Source organism: Sceloporus undulatus, chromosome 1, assembly GCF_019175285.1.
Source record: "Sceloporus undulatus isolate JIND9_A2432 ecotype Alabama chromosome 1, SceUnd_v1.1, whole genome shotgun sequence".
NCBI lineage: Eukaryota > Metazoa > Chordata > Lepidosauria > Squamata > Phrynosomatidae > Sceloporus > Sceloporus undulatus.
This window is the reverse complement of record NC_056522.1, coordinates 57,725,893-57,746,075: the sequence shown is the minus strand read 5'-3', so window position 1 is coordinate 57,746,075 and position 20,183 is coordinate 57,725,893. Positions and strand designations below refer to the sequence as shown.

General features: G+C 37.6%; 1 protein-coding gene across 1 annotated transcript in view; it reads left to right on the top strand.

Annotated features, from left to right (window-relative positions):
* Positions 1 to 20,183, top strand: part of LTBP1 (latent transforming growth factor beta binding protein 1) — a 198,152-nt gene that overhangs the window by 94,337 nt on the left and 83,632 nt on the right. Inside the window, 3 exon segments of the mRNA XM_042461184.1 lie at positions 3,814 to 3,936; positions 8,877 to 9,044; positions 11,090 to 11,323. Of these exon segments, the coding sequence (XP_042317118.1) occupies positions 3,814 to 3,936; positions 8,877 to 9,044; positions 11,090 to 11,323 (525 nt within the window).

Sequence of the window (20,183 nt, the reverse complement as noted above, 5' to 3'; positions counted from 1 at the left end):
GAACATGGTAGAAAGAGCAAAATCACAATGTAACAACTTGTTTGCTTATAGTATCATGATCCCCTTAATCAAATACTGAAAGATGTGCACTAATTGTCAGTTATTTTCCAGATACAGTTCAAGGTGTTATCTTTAATCTTTAATGTTCTAAATAATTTAGGACTTTGCTTTTTGAAGATTTTCCTGCCCTAGTATGGGTTATTGCGATCAGTAGAAGTCTTTTTGAAGATACCTTTAGTTTGAAAGGCTTATTTGTGTGGCATGTAGGAAGAGCCTTCTCCTAAGCTCTGTATTCCACTCCCTTTGGAGTTGCAGTGTTTCTCATTCTCTGTAAATTCAGGAGGGGAGCCAAGACGCATTAGTTGACTTGGTTTTGTTGTTGTTAATTGCCTCTGAGTCAATTTATACCCATGGTGACCCTATGTATGAGAGACCTCCAGGTCACCCTATCTTGAACTGCCTTGCTCAGCTCCTGAAGACTCATGATTGTAGCATCTCTGATTGAATCTATCCATCTGAAATGGGGTCTTCCTATTTTCCTACTGCCCTTCACCTTCCTGAGCATTATGGTACTTTCTACTGAGTCTTTTGTTCTCATGATACAATCAAATGCACCAACCTCAGTTTAGGAATCTCTGCTTTCAGAGAGAGTTCGGGCCTGATCTGCTCTAGAACCCATCCAGTGGTCTTTTTAGTGGTCCACAGTATTCTCAGAACTCTTCTCCAACACATCTCAAATGAGTTGATTTTCCCCCTATCAGCTTTCTTCACTTTCCAGCTTTCACAACCATACATAGAAAAGGGAAATACAGTGGCATGGAGAATCCTAACTTTGGTGTTTATTGATATATCTTTACACTTCAGGATCTTGTCTAGTACCTTGACAGCTGCCCTTCCAACTCCTATTCTTCTTGACTGCAGTCTGTGCTCTGATTGGTGATTGAATCCAAATATGGAAATTCTTGAACAATTTTGATCTCTTCATCATATACGTTAAAGTTATGTAAATTGTCTATGGTTATAATTTTTATTTACTTGATGTTCAGTTGAAAACCTGCCTTTGCACTTTCTGTCTTGACCTTCTTCAATAAAAATTTTCATATCTCTAATATTTTCTGCTAATATTATGGTGTTATCTGCATATCTTAGATTGTTGATGTTACTTCCTCCAATTTTCAGACCTCAGTCCTCTGAGTTCAATCTTGCTTTTCATATGATGTTCTTGACATACAGGTTAAATAGATAGGGTGATAGAATGCAGCCTTGCCTGACCGCCTTTCCAATAGGAAACAATTCAATTTCTCCGTATTCTGTCCTAACAGTAGTCTCTTGTCCTGAGTACAGGTTATGTTCAGGACTATCAAATGTTGTGGCATACCCATTTCTTCAAGAGCAATTCATAGTTTCTTGTGATCTACACAATCAAATGTTTTACTATGGTCTATGAAGTGTAGGTGGATCTTATTTTGAAACTCTTTAGTACTTTACATTATCCAGCCACAGCTGCTGGTGAAGCATCAGGAATAAACTCTTGTAGAACATGGCCACATAGCCCGAAAACCCCACAAAAAACTATCCAGCTTCTCAATTCCTCATTTATATACCTCCAGAAAGCTGATCAAGATTCTGTCATGGCCTTTTTGAGAATATTTAGTGTGTTGTTATAATCTCTGTCTCTTATATTTGAAATATTTTGATTGCTGTTGTATTGCTGTTTCCTGCTGTTCTTTCCATGTTTTAATATTTGGCTTTTGTGTTGTAATGCTTTGATATTTGTTTATTTGTTTTTTTAAAAAAACATGCCTTTGATTTATTTGTTGATTTATTTATCTTGTTGTTAGTTGCCTTGAGTTAAGTAGACTATAAATAAGATATGGTATAAAAGTTTTAAAATGTAAGTTCAGTTCAATCAGGCACTGGATATCTGAATCTCTGTGGGTTAACTCTGGAGATTATCTAAAGAGGTCGTATAGTGTACTGCATTCTCTGACTGCTATGAAGAAACAAAATGTCAATTATCCAGGCCTAAATCCTATTATTAATTTGTGTTAATAGTCCTAAGTATAATAGAGCTACTGAATCAATGTTAACATGATCAATATTTATGTCAATTATTTGATTCAATGGGTCTATTCTGGTTGTGATTAATGAAAAGATTAAGGCCTTAATAACTGTGATATTTTTAGAACCATACCAGACAAAAGAGAGCGTGCACTCAAGAACATTTTATTTTCTGCTGAAAAATATTCCAACTGTTAATGCTTTATATTGAAGACCCACTGAATTTCTATCCATGTAAGTTTTAAGATCAGGATTTAAAATGTATACAAATTCTATTTCAGTTTAATTAATCTCTTTTTAAAAATGTCATGACTGGAAACAATGACAATTGTATATATCTGACACATGTCTGGAAACAATGTGAATTACATGTATCTATCATAAAGCTGCAGTAAATACTAAGGTCCTGTGTGAAAAACTGTTCTTGCATAAACGGGCATAGGGTCCTAATTTTTTGATTGATTGATTGAAATTTTATTTATATACCGCCGTTCCTATGATCACGGCGGTTTACAAAACAAAATGAAAATACAATACAGTACAGATTACAGATTCTCCCCCTGGAGAAACGCCGCTCCGGCGGCAAGGAAGAGTCTCTCTGGGCCGCTCCTGCCCAGGTGGAAAGCGGGCGGGTGGGCAGTTAGGGAGGAAGGAGCCTCAGTCTTCAGGCTAGCCCCTGATGGCACTGGGCCAGCCTTCTCTCTCCCTCAGAGGCCGATGGATGACAGCTAGGGAGGGAGGAGCCTCCTTCTTCAGGCCAGCCCCCGATGGTACTGGGCCAGCCCTCTCTCTCCCTCAGAGGCCGAACGATGACAGTTAGGGAGGGAGGAGCCTCTGTCTTCAGGCCAGCCCCTGATGGTACTGGGCCAGCCTTCTCTCTCCCTCAGAGGCCGAACGATGACAGTTAGGGAGGGAGGAGCCTCAGTCTTCAGGCTAGCCCCTGATGGCACTGGGCCAGCCTTCTCTCTCCCTCAGAGGCCGATCGATGACAGCTAGGGAGGGAGGAGCCTCCTTCTTCAGGCCAGCCCCCGATGGTACTGGGCCAGCCCTCTCTCTCACTCAGAGGCCGAACGATGACAGTTAGGGAGGGAGGAGCCTCTGTCTTCAGGCCGCCCCTGATGGTACTGAGCCAGCCTTCTCTCTCCCTCAGAGCCGAACGATGACAGTTAGGGAGGGAGGAGCCTCTTCTTCCGGCAGCCCCTGATGGTACGGGCCAGCTTTCTCTCCCCTCAGGGGCCGAAGATGACAGTTAGGGAGGGAGGAGCCTCTGTCTTCAGGCTAGCCCCTGATGGTACTGGGCCAGCCTTCTCTCTCCTCAGAGGCCGAACGATGACAGTTAGGGAGGGAGGAGCCTCTGTCTTCAGGCCAGCCCCTGATGGTACTGGGCCAGCTTTCTCTCTCCCTCAGAGGCCGAACGATGACAGTTAGGGAGGGAGGAGCCTCTGTCTGAATTTATGTCCACTGTTTAAAAATAATGGCTTCAGTCCAATTGTTAATACCACTTAGAACAGACACGTTGAATCAATTACTTTAAATATATATGTTACCTTTGTATATCATTAACTGTGGAACACAACAGGTAATGCACTGCAGTGCTCATGTCTTGCTTGTGTACATTCTGTAGGGTTTGGATTTGATCCAGTATTTTTTTTCTTGTACTCATAATAATATAGCATAATGACGAATGGCAGATACTTACATTGAATTGTTTGCATGAATCTGTTGTTTAATATCAGTTATGTTCCATTTCAGATATTAATGAATGCCAACTGCAAGGGGTATGCCCTAATGGTGAGTGTTTGAATACCATGGGCAGCTATAGGTGTACCTGCAAAATGGGATTTGTGCCAGACCCTACTCTTTCCAGATGCATCCGTAAGTAACAGCAACAATAAATGAGTATCCATATGTCAATAAATGAGTATCAAAAGTTAATCATTATTGGTCAGAATGGTCAAGGGAATGGTTCTTCAAACTGTGAGAAGTTTCAATTCACTATTTAATATTATTTCCTTTTAAGATCTAATGAGAAAATACAGTTTTAAATGAGAATCATGTGGCTCCTAAATTTACCAAAATTCCTGTCAAAAATAAATGTACAGTATTTCAGGATTTATACTTCTACATAAAGGCCTTGTGATGCTTCTTCAACTCATCAGTAGTTGATAAAAATGAAAGATGTGCTTTCCTTTTATTTAACTAAATAAGCCAATGTTTATTCTAATACTTTAATTAGAAGATATGAAATTTTGTCTCGTTCATCATCATGTGAACTATATTCTGATATCTCTTGTATTTCTAATGTATACATTTCTCAATCATTTCTGTTCTATACACCCACCTATTCAAGAAGACCTATAAAATATTTCATAAAATATCTTGCGAGGTGATCATCAGTGCTTAGTTATTAATGGTGTTCTTTATGCTAGCCAATATTGAAAATGATGTTGTTGCTGGGTACATACACAATCCCACGCCTGTCTGTTAAGAAGAAGGTTCACTATGTACTGTAGGCCCTACTTCTAGGTAAGTATCCAAAGGACTGATGAAATCTCTAATTATAGCATAAGGAGAAGGCTCTTCACTTTCAGAGATAAATGGGACATCACAGGCACATTGTCCTGAAGAGTATTGAAATAATTAGAGCATGAACTGCATTTTGATTGGGCCTTAATGCTAAAGTGCATCTTCTATAGGCCTTGTATGCATTGGTCAAAAGGCCTGCCCCCCCCCCTTTTTTTTAGGATTGTCCTGTTTGGATGATGCACTGCTGGTACCCTGGTTCTGCTGTGTTCAGTCTGGATGACGTCCAGCATTTCCTGCACCAGAGTCAGGGCATATGATTTCAGGGCATATTACCTGGTGCTCAGGATCTTCCAGGAAGATCTGGAGCCCTCGGTATGTGTGAGGAGACCTCAGTGGCTGTCTGTGCAGGTTCCCCTGGGCCACCCGGCACATCTGCTGCCACTGCGGGTTGCTTGTTCTGAGCTCAGAATTAGGTCACAACATTTGAGTGTGACTGGGAACCTCATTCTGACCTCAGAAGTGAGCAACCTGCAGTGCCAGCAAGTAAGCAGGTGGCCCAGGAGGATGCCTGTGTAGACAGTCACCACAGCATAGAAATGGAGTCCAAGGTAACAGGGGCATAATGGGGCAGCTGTGGGGCCAGGATACTCTGGGCCGTCCCTGGGGTATTCTAGCCAGTGCAGAGAAGGCCTTATTTAATAATTGTGGAGTGTAATCTCTCGTTCTTGACAATCAATGTACTGTCTCTATTAATGTTACCAAATCAAATGAAATATGGCCCTCATTCTTTGAAAATAAATGGTTATGTGGCCAAAATGGTTTACAGGCATACAAATAAACTCATAAGGAGAGAAAATTATACAGCCCCATTGTAATTGATTATGCTTAGTATCCAAGTATATTGGATTACTGTTGAGTTGAGGGGAATGGAAAACCTATGGGAATAAAAATGGAAAGGGTTATCAGAATGAAGGGGTAACTGACTGGAACTCTGAATAAGAGTAGACCATATTGTGGCATTGTGGTGCAGGTTCTGTTGTTAGCATGAATGCTAAATGTGGGGGGAAATCTCATTGAGTTTTTTGCAATCAAATGTCTTGGAAAATGCTTGACCCTTGTGTTAGAAATGATTCACAAGTGCCCTTTTTTCTTGGTTTGCTCAGACATATAGTTGCATGGATAAGATTCATCTGTGAACTGAGCTATCACTGATAAACATTTTCAGGTTACTTATGGTAATATTCAGAACTGTTGTTGGTAGTTTCTACCCCTCCGCCATGATAATGGAGATTTCTACTGGCCATATAATTGGTCATCTCTTTCAAATATTACTTTATTGCCAAGGGACACCTGTAAATGGCTGTGATGGAGAAAAATAGTAGGGAATGAATTAGCTGTTATTTGAAATGAAAAGACAGAGAAGGGAATGTAAAGCTGAAGTATATAGTTGCTCCCAAATGGGAATCGGTTTATTGACAAATGGGCTAAGTAACAATTTCTCATGAAAGCTTAGAAAAGTGTAAATATGAAAGTATTCATGAGTGCGTTTTGTTGGAGGTATCTAGTGCCTTTGTCTGCAGTGAACCCATTCTCATGCAACTTACTTCCATGCTGCTGTGGTGCTCCCAACAACAGGCATTTAGTGGTGAGGAGGGTGGGGCTGACCAAACTGTGGCCAGCTGCAGAAACACTGTCAGACAGTGGCTGGCCACCACCTATTTTCTTGGCCACTAAATGGCTTGAAAGGGTACTCGGGTGGTGAGGATAGGTGGCATATGTGTGGTGAAGGGGATAGAGCAAAGCTAATCAACTGACCTTTTGGTTTACCAGGTTGAGGTAGGATCTCAGCCAAGATGTCTTAACAGCAGTCTTTCCTGTGGACAATGGTTTAGTGAGAAATCCCCTCCTTAAATCAAATAAATCAGTGCTCAGATAGAGAAGGATAGTGTATTTGGGGGGAAAGAAGAGAAAGAACTGTAAATCTACAGTGCTTTAAAAATAAAGTTTAATAATAATAATAATAATAATAATAATAATAATAATAATAGAACAGTAAGGAAGAACAACAGTGACACATAGAATTCCAAGTGAAATCAAAATACTCAATCTAATTTTGGTAGTTTTGGTAGTGGCAGAATCTATATTTTCAGAGCATACGCAGTTCATTTCGGAGAGGATTATCTGAAAAAGCATAGCTTTGGCCTCATGTTTCGGAAAGGCCAGAATGATAGCAAAGTATCACATATTTATAGTAATCAATAATTGCTAAAAATGATTAACATAGTGGACTTTTGGGTGTCCATCCAGTGATAAAAACCAGGAAGTAGGCTTGTTTTTAGTCTCTTGGAAGATTTTAAAAAACAATGTACTAGAAATGGTAATGTTGAACTATCTCAGTATATAGTTGTAAGTGCATTATAGTTTTCTCCTATTATTACATGGATGTGAGTATGTTGTTCTTTAGAGTGCCAAAATACATATTTATGTATTTATTGCTTTAAAACTACTTGGATTTACAGCTCAATCCTGTATATGTCCATTCAGGAGTAAACTGTGATAGAGTTTACTCCCAGGTAAGTCAGATTAAGATTATGGTTTTTAACGAGTAAAGGTTTGTGTTAAGTGTGTTCACATAACTTTACCCCATTCCTCAGCTGAATTTACTGAATCTGCTGAATTCAGTAAGAAGCCTTAAGATATAGGATGTAGTGAAAAAAGTGATGTTATGTTTTTAAAATTAAAATATTCCAGGTTTGTATAGTTTGTTGCTTATCATTACCACAATTTATGTCTTATGTCAGCCTCAACTATAAACTTACAAGGGCATATATTCTCATCCTAATAACCACATACCAAAATCCTCAAAGAGCATAGTGTGGACACAGATACTTCAGTGAAAAAACAGTTCTGAAATTCAATTTCTAAGAAGCAACAATGAATTATTTTGCTGCCATTTGTGTAATTTTGAAAGAACAATGAAGGTCTTTTGTCATCAGATACAAGGAAGTCATCAACAACTATTTCTTTCACATCAACTGTAATTAAGTCTATATAACAAAGAATCTACCAATCACTGCTGCTGTACAACTTCCATTCATTTAAATGGGACATGTGAAACTTAGCATTTACATTTAGTTATGATTAGCAGTCAGACTGGCTATTCTGTATTTTTTTTTTAATTCCATCAGATAAAATTGGCTGAATTTAATAAAAAAGCCTTGGGATATAGGCCATAATGAAAAGAGTGATTTTATTTATTTATTTTTAAATCAAATTATCCCGGGTTTCCTAGCTTGTGATCTGCCACACTCTCTGGAGCCCACTAGCTGTATGTTTTGCCTTGCCAGGCTCTTGACAACTCTCTTGCATTTGAAGTCTGAAATAGAACCAATACAAGTTCATCAACAAGCAGACTGTCATAATAGCTTGTGGACCACAGATTGTGTAGGCCTGGTATAAACATGACTTCACATGTGAGTTGGCATTTCTGGTAGTATCCACAAACCATGTGAAATGTTGTCCTCCTTTTATTGTAATCAAAACATCATCTGTCAAAAGAGGTTTTAACTGTAAGTAACAGCTGGATATAGTTTTGCTGTTTCGGTGCTACATCTTAATTTGAGCTAAGATCAAGCATACTACTGGTCCTGTTGCATAAAGGAATTTTAAACTTCAGTAGGGAATTTCATCATATGAATCTGAGATAACAGGAAAAAATAGAATCATTGTGATACTTGGTTAGTGTTGCTATTGGGAAGTATTTAGTTCTATTCAAATGTTTTTTTACTGTAAACTGTAACTAGTAATTACTTCAAAGATTTGTCTCAGTGATGTAAAATTGTTTTTCATCTCAATTCAGTATAAACATTCTTCAGTCCCATATGATACAGCATCATAATTTAAGTGTTGGAAGAAAGAGTGTATGATCTGTCAATGTTCTGTGTTTTTGCTGTTCACCTGCTTTAAGCTTCTGCTTCAGTGCTTCTGCATGGGAAAGAAGGCTATCTTCTAATTCTGTGTTGTTGGGCATGGCAGCATCTAATTTGAACACTGCTTTTATTCCTAAATAATATGGGCTTATTTTCTTTTATGTTGCATTACTTTGACTTCAGATATTATATATGATCATGAGTGATTTTTTTTGTCCCAAGACATCACCATTTTTAAATCTCTAATGATGTTATATAAAAGTTCAGTCCTTCTTTTTAATCTGGTGATGGAACTCCTGTGGTGTTTCTCTGTTTGTTTCTCATGTAAACTCTAGCGTCCTCCTTCCCTTTTTGCTGCAGCTGATAATCCCATGGTCACTGAAGAGAAAGGGCCCTGCTACCGGTTTGTCAGTGCAGGAAAGCAGTGTATGCACCCTCTCTCTGTTCAGCTCAGCAAGCAGCTCTGCTGTTGCAGTGTTGGCAAAGCCTGGGGCCCCCACTGTGAGAAATGTCCCCTTCCAGGAACAGGTAAGAGGTTCCCAGAAAAAGCATATGCTTGCACTGACACTCTGTACTTTATATAGAGCATAACCTGGTGTATCTAGCATAGTTTCCTGCACTGTAGTGTTGCGTTGGTTGTATTAGTTCATACTAAAAATAGCATAAACTAATAAAAGAGAATATTTTCCTTTTGTTTTGCTATGACATGAAGATTTGTTCCCCACTCACTCAATGAAGTTTCTTTATACAAAGGTTCCCATCCCATGATTCATATGAATAAACTTAAAACATATATGCAGCTGAGGGTTGATAGCCATGAACATTTTCTAGTACAACCCAAAGACCAATTCCAATCTTATAAAACCTTAAAATGTCCAAGTCTCACTGATCAATAGGCTTATGCTTTCAGGACATGTGAAACACTTGGACTAGAATGTATGCAGTTTATTCCAGGTCTTGGAAATGTGAGGGCAAAGTTGGATCTGCTCGTAGCTTGGAAGAGTCACTTTTTTGGACTACTGATCCCAGAATTCCCCTGCTTAAAATGGCCATGGCAAAAGTCTGAGAAAGAGAGAAAGCACTTGATCTCTTGCAGTTAATTTGCAGTTGGATTTTCCAGAGCTCTAGATCTCCAGTTAGATCTTTTACAGTTAATTGCCCATCAATGAATCCCATTGTAGGAGAAAGACGGGCTATCAATCCTTGAAATAAATGAAATAAAATAATTTTTTGAGAGGGAACATGGCCAACAGGAAAAGGCTTATGTTGCCTTCTTCCTTTCCCCTTGCACTTCATTGCTGTTTTCAGGGGTTAGTTTTTGGTTTAGAAAAGAATGAGGTAATGCCACATAGTGTAAGGTGGATTTTTATCATGGTACAGTATATAATGCACAATAATAAATATACAGTATAAGGTTAGTTATTGCCCTGAAATCAATTTTAAAAGAGAGGGAATCAGATCTGAAGGATCGACCTACTGAATGAGAAAATATAAAACAGAACTGATAGTCTAAGGCTGCTGCCATAGTGCACGATTACTGCAGTTTGACACTGCTTTAACTGTCATGACTCCATGCTATGGAATCTTGGGATTTCTGGTTTGTTATGGCACCAGTGCCATTACAGAGAAGGCTAAGCATCTCACAAAACTACAAATCCCAAAATTCCATAGCATTAAGCCATGGCAGTTAATGTGGTGTCGAATGGCATTAATTTTGTAGTGTGGCAGCAGCTACAATTCTCATGTTACTTTATATGAGACTACCTCTTTATTTTGTAAAAGCTACAGAAGTAATGAATTCTAGTGTTTTGCTACAGTAAGAATCACAAGTTGTGTATGAATGCTCCTTATCTATTCTAAAGTAATATATGTTACGTTAATCTGTGATTTAGCATTATGAGAAAGAGATATGGATTCATATACTCCCTACTCATCTTCTGGAGCAGCTCTTGGCCAATCAAAAGCATCTCCCTCCACTTTTAAACTAAACAGAGTTCCCCATTACTTTCAAACTGGGTGAACTATTGTTAGTTTAAATGTGGTTAGTGAACAAGCCATGTTAGTAAACTGTGGTTTGATCCTGGCTTTTCTAAACTAGCTGTGCTTTAACTAGAATTCCCTCAATTTTGTATGCAACGAGGGATTCCTGGTAATTCCAAAGTGAAACCTTTTAATTTGTTTATTTTTTTTATCATGATTGTGGCACAGGAGACGCAGAAACAAGAGATTCTGCAAATTTGAGACTAATTCACATAATTATAAAGCTTAATTTAGCTTTAAGACTCCTGTAGTTTAATTTAGTTTCTATGAATGTAACAGTATATTTAAAAGTTTGAGTTAAGTGGGTTAAACTCAACACAAATCTTTTTTTTAGGAAGCCACAAATTAAATCCCCACATAACTTTTGCAATGTCATTCTTATGTATTCTGTGATTTTGGTTAAATGTAGAAGAGATAAAAATTGTCAAAATGTTCTTAATGTCAAGAGGCTTTCTTCATTATATTTTTCCAGTGTGTCAAAAGTATTTCACTTTTAGACTCTTAAAAGGAATGTTTTCCCATCCCAAATCTAGCTGCTTTTAAGGAAATCTGCCCTGGTGGAATGGGCTATACGGTTTCTGGCTCTCACAGAAACAAGCTATATCATCACCCTGCAGTTAGAATTCAGCCACCTGTCATTGGCAAGACCCAGATTACTCATCATGTTGCTAAAGGTACTTCTCCTCCACCTCTCCCAGCAAAGGAAGAGCCAGTGGAGGCACTGACCATCTCACAGAAAAGTGAGCCAGAGGTGGCTGTGCGAGAAGGTGAGAGTGGAAAAGGATCTTCTGATGTAGCTTAGTCTAAATATGTGCATGTATTTTCTTTTCCTGTGTAATTTCTAGTATGTAAAATGCTTGTATAAAATATGACTTGTTTTAAAGGGTAGCCATACTAGTACCTGATTGCATTGTTCTAGGAACCACTTTCAGAGTGTCGGACTTGATTGCTGTGTAAAAAAAAAACTAGAACTGGACCAGGTAACTAGCTCCCTGCAAACCACATAGTGCTGCAAATTTCTTCTCTCATTCACACAATTATATTGGACTATGTTTTAGTTTGACCACATGTTTGTGACTCATGCTGGAATCAGAATCCTGTTGGATTCCTCTTCAAGTATTTGGAATCATTTTTTTGTTGTTGTTGGGGAACGATGACTCCTCACTCTCTCATTTCTTTCATGAAACATTCTAAAAGTTGATTTCATTAGTTTGATGTCTCAGTCTTTGCATGATTTCTGCAAATGCCTGTAAAATAAGCAGCTTCAAAATGTCCTGTTTTAACATGCTTAACATTAATGCAGCAGCAAAGAAAAATAAAAGGCTTGCCGCATGTGCAAAAATAAACGCATTGCCAACATGCTATTGGTGAACAGAACATAGGCAGGTATACACAGTGTGTGGAGTGTTGTGAGTACTTTTTCTAAAATGTTTTCCTTCTAGTATAGCTACAAGTATGCTTGTGTATCGGATGAACAGTAGTTGAGAAGCAACTTTGTGTGGGCATTCAAAAGAGTATAACAGAAAACACTGCTAAAGTATCGAGGTCAAGTGATTTAAAAATCCCTGCATTTCTGTTCCATTCCATAATATAGTGGGTCCTTGATATCTGCTGAGATTTGATTCCAGAACCCCCCATGGATATCAAAATCAATGAATGTGCAAGTCTCACTATATACAATGGCATAGTAAAATGGTGTCCCTTTTATAAAATGGCAAAATCATGATCTGCTTTTTGAAATTCATATTTTTAAAAATATTTTCAAGATGTGGATAGTTGAATTCATGGACATGGAGGGCCATTTGTATATTTGAATCTCATATCTGAATCGGGCAGGTCTCATTTTGAAGTCAGTTATCCTCCTGAATTAGAATGGTACCTTTTAAGGTCCAGTTGTTTTTCAAGATGTGATTTCTGCCTTTTTAATCCCCCCCCCCTATAAATCCAGCTCTTCAACATCATTTTAATATTAGACAATATGCTGGTTCCAAATCCAGTAACACATGTATATGTAGTTTTGCTTTGGAGAAATGGATGTGACTTTTTTGTATATTGCTTGGTTCACCATCTAAATAATGATTCTAGTTTTTAATTGCTAATGATCAGATCCTACCTTTATATGTGTTCTCAAGTCAGAAATGTACACATATTGAAGAGAACTATAGGGAAAGTATTTATTGCATGTCTTGTTTAAAAGTCTCTTTGTTTAGGTGTTGTCGTTTTAAGTCATGGGAATAGGGCAGGTTTGGAAACAAGACGATCGTAGACCTAAAAGGTAAGGTAGTTTTTAGGGGGAAGATAATGTCAAGGCTAGAATTATGTGGCCAGTTGCACAACATGTATTACAACTGGTCTTGCTGTCATGTAGTGGTCTCATTCATCTATAATATAATCAGATGTATATTCTGCACCTGTTGAAGTATGTTGGAAATGAATAACCTATTCTGAGTGGAAGATAAATCCAGAGTTTGGAAAATTACCATTTTGGAATAAATTTCTTAAAATCCCAGCTGACATGTATGGTTGGATCTAATCTCTAGATCTGTCTAATCATGTTACAGACCAATCAGACTTTACATATTCAATTCAATGCTTGTTGAAGTTATCCTATAACAAAGGCTGGGTTTTGGCCTCTATATAGGAAGCAGTTTCTTGTACATAGGAACAGATGTTCTTTGTCTATTCTAGCAATGTATCTTTTAAGATCAGGATAAGGTGAGAAGGCATGTTGTAACAAACCAAAATACTTGCAATTAAACTGGAGAAGTAATTACCACAGCCAACAAGGGATCACTGTTCACATCTTAAGACCTCTTTATATCCTCCTTAGATAACTTCCTTACCTCAATCATCAGTCTATGAGAAATATTAAGAAAAAGCAATAAAAGACTGCTTATTAGACACTTTATTAGCCTTTAATACTAGTTTTTGATTTTGAGCTTAGTAAAATAGGCCTATGTGATGTTTATAATATTGTAAGTAAATTGGGGCTGTAATGTTTAAATTACTTGATCGGTAAGATTAATTCAAGGGCTGGCAGACTATACAGCTCACCACTTGGAGCCAGGTACAAAATAGTCACTAGCTTGCATATATACTTACAGGTAGTGAACAGGTTATCTTGGAGAACAAATTTAGACCAGAAAATATGTTTTCTGTATCAGAACTTAATCTCAGTCCTTTAACATGCAAATCCATTTTCTATTTTTTCCTCCAATCTTTCTTTAATTCAGCAGCCTTATCAATGGGGAAAATTTTGAAATTCTTGGCATTATGAAACCATCAGAAGTCAGCAACCCCTACCAATCATTTAACCACTTGAAGCCAATTAAAGAACTTTCAGTTAACCAGTTAATGAATCTTTAATAAGTTAAAAGGTGATTAATCAGTCTATGTGCTTGGGCACAGAAACACATGCACAGAATTATTATTTTTTAATGAAATGACAAGCATCTCACAGGCAAGGTAGTGTGTCTTCTGAATGATGAAATTAAAGCTCATGTGATTAATAATTCTTTTTTAAAAAAGCAAGTTGTAGTAAAAGAGTGCATTCAGTTTTTATTGTGCAGAGATAAATAAGTATACATGGTATTGGAAATTGCCTGAAGGTTAAATTAGGTGCATAAAGAAATAATTCCATTACTTCTTTATGCACCTTATTTTAAGATGGACTGTATTTAAACCACATTCTAAAATTGTACATCAAAATCTACCATGGATTTTGAGATTCTCTTGTTTTATTGAGGCAGTTCCATAATCTATCTGTATCTATATCTATCTATGATTATAACCTGTATTGAAAAAATAGAGCAGGAGGGGGGGATAGCAAATAGAAAGATGTATCTTGTTTCACTGTTATCATTTAAAGGGTTTCAGATGTTTAATAGGATTAGGAAAAATGAAAGAACAACAAAGTTTACTATAAATTCAGTTACCTGGAATCAAGTTAGCAATGAATGTCATAAGAGATTATGATAATGATGATGAGGAGGAGGAGTGGGGGCTCTGCTCATGCCTTTGAAAAAATGTCCTTTGTTGTCAATGAGAGCTGTTCCTCACTTCTAAACAGTAGGTTTGGTCCCCCTCCTATCCAAATGAGTCTAGTAGTGGAGGAGACAAAAATTAAATCCCTTCCACCCTTCACAGTAGAGTCCAAGTGCAGATTGTCCCTCCTGCATCTGCTGTTTATTTTTAAAATCCATTCACACAGTTGATAAGTGTATGAATGTTACAAGTCTTTTCTTCAAGAAAAGGGACAGGCTCAGATTTTTCAAGTCCTTTCAAGACAAAGAAGTGAAGTAAGGAAGGTAAATTTTTCTTGACTGTCCTGCCCGAAATATGTACCGTAGTTCAAAATCCAAATTGAAAATGTCTTGTTGTCCAATTTAAAACATTGTTTCATGTGTAGTATATTTTTTGTTCATACTAATGCATTTGCAGCATTAAAACTTTCTGTAGGACATGTCTGCTTGCTCTGGATTTTTTTCCAAAATATATCCGTGAAGAAGTCATGCCTCTTTCTTTTTTTCTTAGTCATTCTGTACACCAACACTTTCTTCATAAACAGTGAATTAGTGGGACTTTTTGACTGTTATCTGTTCAGATTATTCTAATGCATTTGTTAATCTTTAGTCAGATTTTTATTAAAGTTATTTATTAGTTTAAAATATATAAAATAAAATATACCCCACAGTCTTCTGTACCTCCCTTTTGGTCCACTGCAGCTCTCCAGACTACTGACATCAGATGAGTTAAAACTAATTTGTCATTTATTATCACTGGGAAAAGATAAATATTGTCCTTCACTTTTTTCTTGCAAAGCCCCATAAGCAACCACACACCAAATCCAATACACCACACAAAATCTGAAACCAGAAGGGATGTCTGATCACTTTAGAGTTAGAAACTCTGCTGAGTTTCTACTGATTTAATGGCACTGGCGTCCACTTGGGTGCAAGAGCAACATTTGGCCCCTGCTACAATTACTCACCCCTTGTTTAAAGCTGTTTAGACCAAAATTCCTTACTTTTGTCTGAAACAGCTGTAAATGAGAAAAAAATTAATCCTTTCACTTTGTCATTCCTACTTCTGCAAATCTCTGTTATGTTCTCTAAACATCTCTTATTCTGTCTAAACTAAAAAAGACCAGACATTTTAATCTTTCTTCATTGAGATAGTGTCCCAAGCTTTGATCATTGAGGGAAGTACTAGTGCCACTCTGTTCTTCCTTGGAATACACTGCCCAAATTGTACACCATTGTTTCTCTGATAATTCTATTCCCAAATCTGATTCCTATTACTATTTTTATATCCTTTTCTCTCTGCAAAATCCTTTCAGTTACAGATGAGGCTACCAAAATATACACAGTTTTAGGGGATAGCTTGAATATCCCTTATACAGAATGGCAGAATCTGAAATACTCCAAAATTGTCCACATAGATGGCTAAGATAGTGACATCTTTGCTTTCTGGTAGTTCACTGTACACAAACATTGTTTTATGCACAAAATTATTTTTAAATATTATGTATAAAAATTGCTGCCCGGTGAGTCTATATTTTTGTTGAGATTTCAGCCCATACCTACAGTGTCCTTAACACTACTTTGTAAATCTACACTTAACAGAGTTTTTGGCACTAAATTTTTTAAAGGTTTACTCATTTGTTGTGTGGTACATGTTATCACTTTTAGTGCAGATGATAATTTAGCTGTATGGTCTTCACTGCCTTTTTTCTGCAAATTCTCCTCGCTGTTCCCTTTTGGAGATCTAACACTTATAGAGTGTTAGTCATATAAGTTAATACGTTTATTCGCATAGCCTGTGGGTAGCTTTGGGGTTTGCAGTCCAACATCTAAGTATAGGTAGCTCAGATTTGGTGTAGACTCTGCTTGACATGAACACAGGTGTAAACAGTGGTGCAAAAGTAAGGAAGAGGGAAATTTATTGATACAAAAAGAGAATGGAAAGCAACTTCTTAGGGCATGTTTCTAACGATCTGACTATTGTAAGAAGATTGGGAACATTATATATGCAGAAGAAGTAAACAAAAAACATCGCCCTGTACTAGAAAATACTGTCAGTTATGGCTTACTCCTACTTTCTTTTGATGCCTTTCCTCATTTAAACCTAATGTTGTCTTTGTGGACATAAATTCTCAATCCTTTTCCAAAGAAATCTTGACTTTTAAAGAAAAGTTCATTGTTTGAAGTGACTTGAAAAATCACAACTAGTCACTGTTCATTTCACATTTCATCACAGCTAATATCAAGTTTAATGTTCCCCTACTACCTCAGGGTAGTGTGCATACTTGCCAAATGAATGTAGTATAGTTGCCCCTCCAAGTCCACAGACTTGAAATCAGTGAATTAGATGATCCGTGGAGGGGTGAGCCACCATTGAGGTGAATGGGGCACACTTCCACAGTGCGTGCCCTATGCTTGCACACAGGAGCGCACCCCATTCATTCAATGGGGCTTGATTATCTGTGAGTCTCCTAACTCACCGGGAGGGGGGAGGGCCAGAATGGATCCCCTGCAAATTAGGAGGGGTGACTGTACTTCATACATCTGATGACATGGACTCTAGCCCATGAAAATGTACACTACAAATAAATTTGTCTTGTGCAAAGCATGCTCTTGTTCAACTCATACAAATCCAATGTCTCCATAGGTACACAAAATTAATTGTACAGTTTGTGGTATCTTGGGAATTGCAAAACAAAATATAAAAAATAAAATGTTGGTTTTTAAAAAATTGGTACCATGCACTGGAAGTCTAATAAATGCTTCATTAAAAACAATAGGAGTTTTTATTAAGCCACTGTACCAGTGGTATGTTTAAATATATGAAATATATTGCATATGTTTAGGGGTATGGCTTACAAATTTCCTCACTGGAGTAACATAAACTACCTTCACATTAGCACAATCAGTTGAGTCCCAGAAAACGACAGCCCTACCTAGAAACTATACAGTGCATGGCTTACAGGCTATATTGATACTTCTGATATTGTTCTGTCCCTCCAGTTCAAGGGAAGTTACGTTTAATCAGTGGTGTGGCAAGGTTACCTGTCCAGGATTTGACAGCATTTATGAATCATGGCAAGGGCTGTGAGTTATGCTGTATAAGTCACCTAGGTGCACCTGATGTTTATGCATCTTTTCTGCTCATGCATACGGAGCAGGTGGTCACTTCTACACAGTACAGTGGACTCTTGTCATCTGTGAGGAGTTTAGTTCTGGGGGCCTATATGGATAGCAAAAATAGATTGCCAGTATGGAGGGACCACCGTGCAATGCTCTATGGAACTTGTCCATGGATATATTTTTTTAAGTCCTGTGATCTGGACCTACAGAAATTTGAAGCTATAATTTATTACAAAAAAATACTCAACATCTAAAATATACCACAGCATATACATAAAATGCTTCATTAAAGTATTAATAAAGATTTTTATATGGTGTTTATAATAAAATTGATTTTAGCATAGCGTAATAAATGATAATACATGCAATATTAAACAATATTTCTTGCTTTAATATGATTTAACTTTAAAACAATTTCTTGGTGTAGAGAAAAATATAAACATAGTATACAGGAAAGTGTGGGTGTTTTCAGGTATGTTACTATTTACAGCCCACTGCGCCCCAGTATCCTGCTACAGAGAAAAGAGAAGTCTCTGAAGCTGGTTTTCTTTGGGGGGGGGGGCTAAGAGTTGTAATGTGGAGGGGGGAGAAGTTTACCATTGGCACTGCAGTGTGAGTGGAGCATTAGACTTAAGTCACTGTGTGTTTGTCTATCCGTAGCAGCTAGTTCTTAATTTTCTCTTTTTATCCTACTCTTAGAAGTCTGAGATTTTGTCTCTTCTAGCATCACACTTAGGAGATTATCACACCACCAATTCCTTGCTGGGACAGATGCAGGTTGTAACTGTAGCAGACAGATCTTATCAGACAGCCCTGTACTGGGCAGTAGGCAGCCTGTATCTAATCCAGTTCTTGAAAAACTGCAGGAGAAGCTCGGATTGGATATGGGCTGCCTACTGCCTGGCCATGGGGTTGTCTGATATGATCCGTCTGTTATGGTTGCAGCACGTGTCTATCCCAACGGGAATTGGCAGTGCAATAATCTCCTAAGAAGCAATACCAACAATTAGAGGGTCTTTATGTTCAATTAACTCTTAATCAGTTTTATTGGCAAACAGGTTGTAACAATTTGGGATGGGGTAAAACATGCTGCTTGCCCACTACATTGACCAGAAACAGGGAAAAGGTTTTGTTCAAGTAAAGTCAACTGTGGTTTAGAAATTGCATCAGATTTACAAGCTAATTAGTACTTTCCTTTTTACTATATGAATGAACAGTTGCCATTTACTTATACGGCATAAAAAAGGTCTAGTGTGCACACGTGCATTTTACAATCCTCTTCAGGGTTTGTTTTTTTCTGTGTAAAAAATGCTCTTGGACTTACAGTTCCAATCATGCCATTTCTTGCCTCAAGGAGGGAGTAAGGTCTTAAGTCAGCCTACACATGACCTATATCCTGTGAAACAATATACCACCCAAGGACATATCCACACTAGATTGAAATATTATATAATTATCTTATACATTATAAATTACATTTTTGTGTCATCATGCGGAGACAATTTCCACTTATCTTTGTATTTTGATGATGACATATGTACCAACCTTCACTACATCATGAAGGATCCATCCACATGCTTATTCATCACTTTCTGTCACTGTACACATTCATGTCGACTAGGTGCTGACATCTTTGATCTAATTTTTTTTCCCTCCTGCCTTGCCATCTCAGTTGCGGATTTTTTTCTCTTAAATAGAACCAAAAATCCAAGCAATTCCTTTTACCCTAATGCATCTTTTCTGTGTGTATATAGATATATAAATATACACACATACAGAGTGGGTTCTTGGAAAATGTTGGCTTCTCACTCCGAATTCATCCCCCCATGAATGATTAAACCCAGTATTATTCAATGTGTGCACACATTCATGTTGCCTGCCTTTTATAATATGGGGCATGACCATCTACATTTTTTAGCATCCACAGGGAGGGGCAGAACTGAATTCCTGCCAATATGGAGGGCCCACTATATACACTCCAGCATTACATCTTTGGCTCCACCGCCTTCTCTTAGCAACTTGAGGAGAAATCAAGAGCTGATCTGTATTGTAGCTCTTCTACACATAAGTTTTACTATTTTAATTTAATAGCTTCTGAGCTTTCCCTCACTAGTGAACCAGATGTAGCTCCCAAACCACAGAATGGCTACCCTTGATATTCAGTTGTATAATTTCAGGTACCCCTTATACATACAGCTATGAGCTGTACTTTCTAGTACTGTAGTTGTAACAAGAAATAGCCCAACAAATGTGTGGACAAATGCAGCCATAGTAAATGTTCAACATGCTGTGTTATCCAATTGGCTGTAATGAGTCTTAGCAAATCAAACTTTGTTTTGTAGTGCACCCACAATTTGTAGTTATTGTGTGTGAGTGTGTTAGTTCAATCTATGTATGATTAATGATCTATGTTAGAATCTTTGGATTCTATCAGAAATAAATTCTGAATTCTAAGAGGGATTCCTGCATCCAAGCATGCTTA